The sequence below is a fragment of the Labrus bergylta genome, chromosome 2 (assembly GCF_963930695.1).
Source record: "Labrus bergylta chromosome 2, fLabBer1.1, whole genome shotgun sequence".
NCBI classification, from domain to species: domain Eukaryota; kingdom Metazoa; phylum Chordata; class Actinopteri; order Labriformes; family Labridae; genus Labrus; species Labrus bergylta.
The window spans coordinates 12,992,232-13,004,875 of NC_089196.1; the positions used below are offsets into that span (position 1 = coordinate 12,992,232).

Sequence of the window (12,644 nt, forward strand, 5' to 3'; positions counted from 1 at the left end):
TAACATCCATAAAGGAAAGAGTAGGCTATTAAATTCTTCTTTTCTCTGGTCCTTGACTTAAACAGCTTTAAACACAAGGCTGCCCCGTCCATGAAAATATGATGTACACACGGCTCATATACAAATACAGCTGGTGGACTCACACTTATCACTCATTGTAAACAGTCAGGATATACTTGATTTCTGCGACATTTATTTGTAAAACGTTGCACATTCTTCCTTTAATAATTCAGGGTAATATAAGAGCAATTTCTCACTCATATGCACACTAGGTTTTAGTTTGTCCCACTCAGAAAAAGTGGCATTATCAAACCACCACATTTTTTCTTTCTGCACAGAGAGCCTTTTTTAAATGGATATGTTTTAGCCTCCCTTAACCACTGGTTCACAAGGAGCAGTGGAGCTTTAATCTACTGACTCATTTCATCAGTATGCAAAACTAAATTCAATCAGTGCTCCCCACAATAAATATGACTTGCCGTTTGATCGCAGTAATAGAATTAGGTACCTTGCAAGACAGACGAAAATTGGAAAGCGAATAAAAGGGTCAAGAAACAGAGAAGAGTCCACAAATGTTGAAATGAAGACAGCAAAGCATGTTTTGTCTTCTACCCAAAGCTTTGTGATTACACATGCCAGTGTTTAGGAACAAAGGGGATTCAGAAACTGTTGTGGATACACAGGTAGTCAGTAGGATGTTGGTGAAAAAGTGAGAAGTGAGAAAACAATAGTTTTAATATATGCTGTTAAAGAGATGAGATGGATTAAAGAAATACATTCTTTTAAAGGGAGCTTGCATGATAATGCAATCAGAATATTGCAAATCTTGATATTATTTAATGCTATAGATTACAACCTTAATTTATATGTAAAGTATATTTTAGGGAGGACATTCTGCGATGTGGCAAACATTTCTACAAGTCAATTTTTTTCAGACTCCAGTAAAAGCAACAAAAACATTGCACGGATAATACAATAATAATAATTGCAATCCCAGGTCTTTGAGTACAAGGTTTCTTATCAGTTCTTTCCAGCCAGCTGCATGAATTACAGTCACATGTATCAACTCAAGCAATACAAATATTGTTTGTTCAAATTGATACCATTGCAGATGGAGTAAATGAGTGCACCTTAGTTGTGAAATGTTGCTGTAGTCTCAGAAAACACGATCCAAAGTGTTAAGAATACACAAGCAATTATTAAATTAAACAAGAGATCAGATCACTTGCATTTAGTTTATTGACTCATTTTATGGACATAAACTTCCTGTTCTGTATTGATTGGATGTACTGGTAGTTGAAAATCACCCCCCACAGACCAACAAAAAGTAGTCACTCTCACATTGGATGTGAAAGCTTTAATAGAAAGGACATCCAAACTAAACTGATTGTTTCCTAACCTGCTTTTAATTGAAAAGTAGCTTCACTCACCTGAGTAAAGAGGCAATTACTTCCTCCTGCAGCGACACTTTGAAAAACAGAATCACTACTGGACATTTCAGCTTCCACCAAGCCTGCAACTCAGTCTTTGATTCCCTGCCACTACTGTGAGAACTCACCAGAGAGACACAGAAACTAGAAAAGGCAGGACAGAGAAAATCAATAGAAGCAGCTTAATGTGGTAAAACCATGTTGACACTGAGTAATGCTTGATGGAGTGGAGAGCAGTACAAAGCCATCAGACTCTTTACAAGAAGATATGGCTCTGCTTAATTAAAATACAAAGCTAAAGTATATACTTCTACTATCTTTTAATAGTTTGTAAATGTTTGTTTCAATTATGTCTGTAGAAAAAGGTAACACCTGGGACATGAAATGAAAATAGAGCACTTTGAAGATGGTGGACAATAAAACTTTTGGGAACTGATTTTTCCTAAAGGATACTCAGAGCACATGCAGGTTACCAAACTACCACAGTTTCAGTATATTGAGTCTTAAAATGTCACCTAAGCAGACTATGTATGCATCTACATTTGATTTTTTTATAATAGCATTACCTCAACAGTGTAAAAGAAAGGTCCCAGTTACACATAAAGTTAGCTAACAGTATGGGAGTAGGAAACTATTGTAATGTTTTCATATTTTCACATTTTATACCTTTACCCATAATTATTAATTCACAACACCATTCATCTTATGTGTTAAGTAGTTATTTTTGGAGAATAGTAAATATGAAGCAAGAACTACAAGCAAGCTAGCTTAGCTAGCAAACTATAAACTTCCTCGAGTCAATGCAGAAAATTAGGCCAGTATCTTTACTTCAAAACTTAGTATGGTTTTTATGCTTTGCTTTCAGAACCCATTCTGCAAAGGAGATATTTATGAGTTTGATGGATGATATTAGGCAGATTTTGTTATCTTTGGGCATTTCCAGGCAAGCTGCTTCCCCGTGCTTGATGTCCATACATTAAGTACACTGTTAGCTAACGGACTGATAGCTCCAGCCACATACTGACCAAACAAGATGAGTAATACCTATCATCTTATCCAGCTCTCAGCAGGAAAGCTAATTAATTTCCAAAGTGTCACAGTACTTTTTAGAACAAGTTACTTTAGGGTTATCAATAAACATGAGAAGAGGTTATGATAGCATAAAATAGCCGACTTTATAGCTCCTTAACAAGGTACTTTGACTCTTTACACTAAACTAATAGCCATGAACAAACAGAAAGCAATACATATTCAACTTGGCAAAGAAATAAAAATTGAGTAATGATGCTTAAATTTTCAAACAGTCCTACAATTTTTGCATTTTTGTGGAACAGGATTTTCATTGCTATATTCATATTGACCCCATTTGTTGCTAGTAATGAAAAAGACTATATATTTGAAGTACCAAAAATACTAAGTGTGCACCAAAAAAGGTTCTGAGGTGGGGACTTGACCCACTGAGACAGACGATGAAATAAAGAATGCATCTTGTATCCAGACAATGAAAAAACAAACAGAATATATAATATAGAATATATATATAAGAAAACACAGCAACCACGTCGTTTTCACAGATATGTTTTTATTTGTCAAACTGAAAGAGCCTTTGTTTGAAGCAACATCTTTTTTTTTAATTTTAAGCTGTACACAGTTTCTCCCTCTCCTCTGCAGGCTTCAACCTAACCAGCCTTATTATAGGTACGTTTTCTACATAGTGATCGACACTCAGAGTGAGGAGGTAAGAAATGATATGTGAACAGCAGACACAGAAACACAAAGACAGGATGAGATTCCACTTCTGCTCCCATTTTGAACCTGTGAGATGAGAGTTTTACAATGCACAAGACAATCTATGGTGAGTACAAAGTAAAGGCTATCAGATCTCCATGATATGCAACAACATAATGTGCCTGTGGACATCTTTGTAATACTGTACTGTTCAAACTCATACATCATGCAAACTTCCTCAAAGCTTTGTAGCAGCCTTCTGACAGGAAGCTGAACAACAAAGACCAATCAAAACAGATGCTGGCCAAGGTATTGTTATCTGGCATAAACAATTGTCAACATGAAAAACAATCGAGACAATAAATCTGGGAGAAATAGTCTGTTTATGTGTGTCATGATTGTGTCTATGACATAGATTCTCACTGAAAGCACGTTTTTACTTAATGGCAATATCTGGGATAAAAGATCTCTGTCATTGTTATATACTAGATAACAACAATTCTCTGTAGTCTCCTAACTGTGCTTTTTATCATTTCACTGTTGAATTGATCCAAAAACGCTTTTATTCGTCTATGAAAATAAAAGTGGCACTGTATTTTCACTGAAGTTTTGCAAACAACAATTATTAAGAAAGCATTAAAGTCATTAAGATTTGTAAATGTCTTACTTTCTATTTCAGGCTTGGCTGTGATCTCACAACAAAGACATTTTATTCGACGATACAAAATCATTCACTAGTTTAGTGACTGAAAAACTGACAAGTGAAACACAAAGCGTACACGTAGACGTGGCTCCCTCTTATTGTACCGCTCGAGAGCTTTGTGAAAAACTAGTCAAGAGAGTGCAGAACACAGCTGTAATCAAGGCCTTTTTTTAAGTCATGAAGAAGGTTTGACTCAGCTGCGATACTTCAGGTACCTATTTGCTTCCATTTATTTAACCAGACAGGCATCACTGTTTATTTACTGCAGGATACAAAGGAGCTCATAGAGTGGTAATTTCATAAACAGCATCTTTATCCCCTGAAACCTTAACGTGGCACATGAAGGTGCAGAGCTGCTGTCTTTTCTAGTGAAGGACCCGGCACATCTTTGACATTTAATTACTTTATATCAATAAAGAGCAGATCCACTGAAATAGACACTGCCCATATTGAATCCATCTGTACTGTTATTACAGTTCCTGTTCATTGCAGATTTGAGATTATGACATGTATTTTTGTCTTATCTTGGAATACGCTCTCATTTCAAAATAAAGAAATTAATTAACAGTTATCATATTATATATCAAGATCATAAAAGAATGCTTTTCAATATTTGAATTACGTGGATGGGATATAAATAATGATCTCACTTATTTGACATTTAATTAAATAATATTACTTAGAAAATCTTTAAATATGTGGCCAAAAGATTTACATTTGTGGGTTTCTGTGATTGACATCTATCCTGAGCTTTTTAATTGATTCAACTTAGATCTCCAAGACAACACAAAGACATTAAAGAAGGATTTTATGCATCTGACAGCTGAGACCAATAAATCTAAATAAATAGAAAAAAAATTAAAAATAGAACGCAGAAACAATTCTTCCAAATATCTTAGAAAAAGTGTAGCAATAATTAAAAAAAGAAAACTCCCAATGAAAGCAATTACAACATTTCAACTAGAGACAGCCTATAAGCCTCAGTGTCAGTGCTGCAGCCCCACATGTTACTGCAGTGCTTGTTTATTGTCGCACATATCAGTCATCCTAGGTAAGCTTTTGCAGTGTGTATTAATGTTTCAGAACTATTTAAAAATGCACATAAAAATAGGACCCTAAATCATAGCCGTTGCTTTCAGGGCGGTTTTAAATGATTTGTCATAATATACATGTATAATTCACGCACCATGCAAATTCTTAGTCTTTTACATATTATACAATAGAATTAATAGTGTTTGGATTTGATGGAGTAATGCCAGTGTCTGTTAGGGTAAAAGCATGGTTTGATGAAGTGTAGTAATCCAAGTAAAAATATATTAGCTAATGTGATAACAGGTGATCTCTTCATTTTATTTTCGACAGATTATTATGCTATTAGGATGGTTAATCATGGCCAATGAAGCACGGCAGACAGGTTTCACATCTTTGTTAAAAAGTGACACTGTACAATAGCTTCTATGGCAACAATTTAAAACCACAGCAGGACCCCTTTCCAACTCTGCCCATAAACTCCACCCCTCCCTTATATTTTACAGAAGTTCATTCCATACAGGATGGTGACTCTTGAGAAGAATAAAAAGACAAAGATCACGCCTTAGAGGAGAAACTAAAAAAGACAAAAGTGGAACCAGGGGGGCAGGTTTGAAATCATTGTACAAAAAGAACAAACAGCAACCCACCACAACCAAACACATTTTCTTGAAAAATCCATTGGAAATTGATTTCTTTTTACAGGTTGCACAGTTTATTTTGAAAAATACTGGGTGAGATAATCCAGTATGCCAAGGGACAGGGGACGATGGCGAAAAAAGATGGAGGAAAAAAGGTCTTCACTCTTCCTCTGTGCATCCGAGTATCTCTACACGCAAAGTGATCCTGCCATACCATGACCAGGGAAGGATCCGGAGGTGCCGAGCATAGATGGGTGGATCTATCACATTCTTTCTGTGTGTGTCGTTGTCAAAGTTCCCCTGGAATACCTAAAAAAAAACAAAAAACATATGGGAGTGTTTATATCTGCAAGTAAGAAGAATTTACCAGAAAAAAGAAAACAACCGGGTTAATTTCAGCCTTCCAGTGTCAATGTTGCAGTCATATTAGAGGGGTTTTAAAACTCCAAAAATGTTAAACACTGTGGAAAAATACCTCCAGATAAAAAAATGAAAGAAACCTAGTTGTGAACATTTCTGCCACATTTCTTCTCTGATTTTCCAGACTTTTACCTTGAAGGTCTCACACCTGAGCAGATACTGAATGATGTGCAGATCAATCAGAGGGTCAATTTCAAACAAAGCAAATGAGAGAACAGCACACAAAGTCAGCCCTTTTCTTTGTTTTTATACTTCTTTAATTCCTCACACGTCAGCACATCATCTGTTTTCCCCGGTGGGAAACTGTTCATTGTTAGAGCGGCACAGCTGGAAGGCCAACCCTCACAATTAGTGACAGACATCGACTGTTGTTTCTTTAGCTTACTGTGGGATGTTATTAGCATGCATCTTACCCTACCCTTTTAACTTCCTCAATAAAAGACAGGCTATGTTGAATGTTGCTGTAAAAGAAAAGCTCTTTCCCTCCTACGTTGGCTCTGTAAGACTCACAACATATTGTGCAACAGCCTTATTTGCATTTTGGATCAACACACCTAAGCTGTCATAATGTCGCTGGTATCATATCACTCTGGGTAACTACTGCAAATCCGGCTGTATGAGATGGCTGGAAAGGGATAACTTTCAGTTAAGACCTGTAAGACAACAACAGTTGTCAAAATGTATCAAACCAGCACAAAGCGGCTAATAGTCCAGATGGGATGTGTGCTCCACCGTTGGTTATTAGAAGCTTTGTGATGATGTGTGTTTAAAAGACAACAGAGTGAAGGATATTGAGATGTAATGTATCAACAGGGGCTGCTTCATCAAAGGGGATGATCATTGCAAATTAAACAGATATGATTATGACTGAGTAATTGGGATGTGATGAGAATCACTGTTGTGCTGAATGGAAAATCAGTGAGCCAAATCGGAGCAAGTGCTGGAGACAGGGGTTGACCTTTTTTAAGTACAGATTTAAGTAATTGTGTCTGCAAAGTAATCTTGAGGGCTGGTTTGGATTTAGACCGTGAAAACACGGTCCTGATCTCCCTTAATATTAAGTAATGGAGACAATGCAGAATAATGGTTTAGACAATGGTTTTAGAAGATAATGGTTTTTGTGTGGTCGGACAAAATATTTATACACCACTGATTCAAGTGAAAAAGAATAATACAAAATAAATTATGATATTAAGAGATCTACGTTTTTGTTTGGGTTTCATAGCCTCTACAAACTTTTAGATGTGTTTAATTGTAGATTTGACACAGAAAATCTTTGAAAAGATTTGAGTTGGAGGGCTTCTTTAAGCACAAGGCCTGTTTAAGAACACCACACAACCTCCTATGCCCTCCAAATCAGATAACTGAAATTGACTCCACGGATTGGTCACACATATTGAGTTCATCCACTCAGTAAGTAACTTGAATCTCTTCATTGTAAATCCAAGCAAGAACCTTATGTAAAGGGTTCAAGTTAGTGACAGAACAATGAGAACCTGACACATGCAATCCATTAGTGTAAATCATTTAGGCAGTAATCCAATCGAGAAGAAGAAACGTTAGATAAAGTTCACAACAGACTTATCCTTCAACATGAGCCATGCATATACATGTCTGTAAACTACAGTAAATATAATGAAGGGCTTTTACATGATGGATATTCATCCAGCTATGAGCATTTTAAAGGGCTATGCATTTTTTAACACCACAGTGGATTAACTTCTACTACAGTTTCTGCACAGAGTGAGATTGAAATCACATCCATCATCATAATGAATGTGGAGTGGCTTATGAAATGTACAACATATTAGAGATACAACAAAAGTTTGAAGAAAATCAGCTAAACTGAAATATGTAACCCCGAAGTAACTTTTGTTTTCTTTACCCAACTATCAAAAAACCACAACTTTATCTTTCCATTTAGTCTCTAAGGTTGAGGCAAGGCATTGCATTTGTAACGTTGTTGCTACCACACAAAATGTAAACTTGTTTCTATCATAACATATTGATCCGTTGTCTTGGCTAAACAATTAAAAATAATAATATAATAAACAATGAACTATATGTGTTAACGCTTCTTTTTTTACCCCATTACAACATCGATCAATGGAAAACTTTGTCGTAATGACATTTAATAAGGTTAATAAAAATATAGGTCCCAATAAAGAAATGCATTACTCAAACTCATCTACAGCTCAATTATCAATCATGTGATTTACAGATGCTGCTATCCAGTAGGAGCTGGAAAGGTAAAATATAATTGTCCTCCAACAACATGCAAAGATATGACACAAAATCTAAAGTCTGCCTCTTTCTCATGTGTGTGTGTTTCCATTCATAAATCAGCCTTCATAGAATTATTTAGTCTGTATTGTGCTTTCTTGTGTTACTGTTTTTGGAGACTAGAGCTTAAATCATGTGACAGGTGTACCCTTTTGTTATTTTTCTTATTCTACATGTCTAATATAAACAAGTGGAGGCAACCTTTAATCCAACGTTCTTTTTCATCATATTCCTCCTGCAGTGAAACACATTCTCAGCCCTGTATCATCATCTATATTGTAGCACAAAGCGTAGACTCTAGTCAGGCACAGATTGCATCTGCAGAGAGGCAAACAACACAACATCAAATGGCAATCTGCAGTGTGACATTTCTACCTCTTTCTCTGTACGTCTTAGAGACGTAGAAACAGACAGGACTTGAAATGCTTACAATATTCAAGGTGTCGTTATCTAAATATTGTGTGCTTGAACATATTGAATATTCTGACAGAATATTCAGTGACCAACTGTGACTTTCAACTTTGATATCATACATGCTTTTTAAATATTTCCAGAGGCTTCTAATAAACTTCATGATTACCAACTCTGATGAGTTTCAGGTTGATGATGATAATGTCAAAAAGTTTGACTGAGTTCACTCTTTAGGACTACTTGTGTTTTTCATTCAGTGATTGTCAGGGGCTGACAGGCAGTAAACAGAGGCAAAGCACAACATGGACAGCAGTTCTTGAGACTTCTAATCAGCAAAAACATTGTAAATATCGTGATCACCCAGAGCATTCAAAACCCTCATCATAATCATCATAATCAATATCATTAAGCATTGAGCTGGGTCTTCAGCTTTTTCTTAAAGATGCATAGGGGCTGATCGGATGGAGTTTGGTATTTTGTTCCACCACCGGGGGGCGACATAGGAGAAGTAAAATGTAACATGTTGTTGGCAGAATGAGCTACTGTAGAAGGTGAACTTCTGAAGAGCATTATTTATTGCACTGTATCGGCTATAAACAGCCTATGGATAGCTTGGTAGTCTGACAATATTTTACAAAACACTGATTTGAAGTCAAGACAGGCAAACCTCTGTTTTTCAACATTCTCAAATCACATAATGAGTAATTCCATTAGTGAGATGTGTTAAAATTGTTATCATCTAAATGATCTAAATCCATGTGACTGATGTGGTTAAACAGGCAAAATGTAAAGTTAAAAAGTCAAACTTTCCAAATGACTAACAACCGCATCAATCATGGAATGAGTTCAACAGAACTTTCTCCAGTAAAAAAAATTCTGATAAAACAAAATTCCGAATTGAAGGACTCTTTTATGATACTGTCTGAGACCGCACAGATTGCAATTTGTATTGTACTAGCACAAAGACCTGACCGCTACAATCAGTTTTGTGGATACTATTACCTAGTGGCCAACAATGAAATTGAGAAAAAAAAATGGCTTTGATGCTGTAGACCCCTCCTCAAAATATATAAATGAATACATAAATCAGTTAATAAATGTCTAAATAAATACAAATAAAAGTCTGTAATAATGTTAATAGTTCATACTCAAATCCCTTTAGAAACTTCTTTCTGTCACTTTGTATGATCTCAATTGGTCTTATAGATTTATGGTTTATCAGTTCAGAAACCCAACAAAGACCAAAAACTCCCCAAATCTCTAGACCTCCCTGAGTTGACCTATTCTTTTCACTATTTATTACGTTTCAGAACGGCAACATTTCTCATTTGGAAGTGAGAAATGTGTTACTTTCAAGAGTGTTACCACAACTGTAATGTGTCAAGCAGGGCCCATCACTGCACAGTATAACAGCGGGAGAGGAAAATCATCGCAGCAGCGGCTGATTGAAATATGACAAGAATCTCAGCTGTACTGTGTGGGGAGCCACAGAGTGTCAGAGGCAGTGTGTCTCCAAAATAGACTGTCTGGAGCAGGATATGTGACAATTCACAAAAACTGTAATACTGGAAAAAGGAAAAGGGATTAGAAAGCTGAAAAAAATTATCATCAACAACACATTAGTATAAAGAGAGTTTCAAAACAAAATCCAGGAAAAGTCTGCAAATTAATACATTTTATGTCATTTTGATATTTAATATATGCACTTGCACATCTTTTAACTAGAGGATTTATCTGTAGAGAATAGGAGAATAATAGTAAGCCATAATCCCTAAACACTTTATAAACATGTCTTACCATCTTCTGATGTTTCCCCCCTAGCATTTAAAGGTCCCATATTATGCTTTTTCTGGTTTTATATGCTCTTTAGTGTGTTTTCCAAGTGTCCTGTGCATGTTTGGCTCCTTTCCCGCATGTCATTACCTGCTCGCTCTTTCCCCGATTTTTGGCTCTATCCAGTGTCCTATCTCTTCCATAAAGGCACAAAAGCCCAAAAATAAATCTTAAATAAATAAATGAATTATTTGAACCACATTGAAGTTTCACGAAAATGATATACAGTACTTTGAGGGAATACATTTAAAAATTAATAAATATATAGATTAATTATATACTGACTGATAAAGTTGTGAGCTTCTTATACCAACCCCCTAACTAATGAGTTTAAGTTACATATAAACATTACAAACAAGGTTCCATGAAAAAAAACTAAAAAACAGAACACTTAACTTAATTTAATTCTCATTTTCACTTCATTAAACAGGTAAGCACAAAACACAACAGAAAAGTTATCATCCTAGGTGTATATTTAGTTAAATGTTGTAAAAGTGTTTCAAGTCTCAACTAGAACATAAGAAGGCTCACTTTGTTTTGGGACCAAGAATGTCAAACCTATCGTTCAAAATTGATTCTCCTCTCATCCCTCTCCTTTCTGTTCCCCTTCTCACTGTTGTCCTTGCTGTCGGTGTCTTGATGCTTTATTGCCCGGCCCCCAGATTTCTCATATTGTATACAATACATCACCCAGCTAAGTGGAACTAGCAGCACTGCGTTTTTTTAGAGGGGATAAACACAATGCCTTCCATAAGGTCAGAGTATGGAGTGTCACTTTTATCATCAAGGATGAGCCTCGAACAAAGCATAGCGTCCTAAATATAGCAGGAGAGGGTGTGCTGGAGGTTTTTGCTGCTTGCTTATCTGTTACTGGATCACAGAGTGCAAAGATGTGGGACTTATGGAGGGTACATTCAAAAACTGGTAAGTACATGGTATTTCATGGCTTACGAGTTTATTATATGACATCCTGGCAATCCAGAAATATATGTGAATCTATTTCATTGTCAAAGTAACTAAAATTTGGGTGAGTCAGAAAAACGTCTGAACTCCAATATGTATCTTGTTGTTCCACATGTCTTCATTTGTAGTACACTACTTAAAAATGTTTGAGTGTCAGAAAACCAGTACATGCCTGCTCTTGTTTTGTCCTATAAAGTGTAGGTGACATGGGTGCTGGCTGAGTTGGTTCTATAACCAACAGAGTGGCTACTTTAATAGCAATAACTGTGCCTGGTTAAAATGACTGTATCTGCACTTTGGCTTTCTGAAGCAGAAGAAATGTTGGATTTTATATGTGTCTCAATGCAGCAATGACAAAAAAAATCAAAAAACAAGCTCAGTTTAAATGAGGCTGCCACAGCTGAAAAATCTGAGCCTGCTGTACCTGACCCCTCGGCCCGAAAACTGGAGGAAGATTCTCCGCCCCCTGACTGGTGGAGCCAATTGGTTTTATTTGTGCACACTGCCAACTACTGGCAACTGAAATAGTAAGTCTCACTTCGTTGCCCCCAAGTATAATTATTTTATCCAACAATCGAGACACAAGTGTATAGCACCCATTTGTCTCAGTGTGTGTTGAGACTGACCCAGGAGCCACAACTCTGCTCCAGACTATTGATTTTCCTGCCGCTGGAGTCTGGGGTCTGCATTACCAAGGGATGCCTTGTATGCCTCTAGAGATACAACTGCCCGTGCTCCATTATTTAAACCTGCTGCACAGGTTAAGGCAGCAGGTCACTCAGATCTCTTCTCTCTCTAACCCTTTGCCGGGAATTGTGAAACCAGGAAGGTCAAGAGTGGTCTACAGCTTAGAGGAGGCAGAACTACTTCTTCCAAGAGGACGGTAATACGTTCATTAGAACACTCTTCTAATCTTGAAGTGCATCAACCCTTGCAGCCAACCTTTTCTAAATTCTCAGAAATGAAATATGATTATTAAGATTTAGTGTTAAGATCATTGTATTCACAGTTTTCTAACATTCAGTTACCCTCTGACCCTGAGGGAATTGAAGGCTCTAATGGCTAATTAACCCCGTGTCATCTGAATGAAACACTATTAAACATAAATCAATTGCTTTTGTGCTTGATTGCCCTCATCAACTGACTGTGTACATATTGACACCAGGGATAGAGCAGTAGAGCAAGGACTAGCTAAAGTAGCGA

At 36.5% G+C, this 12,644-nt stretch overlaps 1 protein-coding gene across 1 annotated transcript in view; it reads right to left on the bottom strand.

The window, feature by feature from the left end:
- Nucleotides 1–2,992: 2,992 nt before the first annotated feature.
- Nucleotides 2,993–12,644, bottom strand: part of LOC110002131 (EGF-like repeat and discoidin I-like domain-containing protein 3) — a 110,437-nt gene continuing 100,785 nt past the window's right edge. The window contains exon 10 of the mRNA XM_020657788.3: nt 2,993–5,840. Within this exon, the coding sequence (XP_020513444.2) occupies nt 5,691–5,840 (150 nt within the window). The 3' untranslated portion in view covers nt 2,993–5,690. The remainder of the gene's footprint in view (nt 5,841–12,644) is intronic.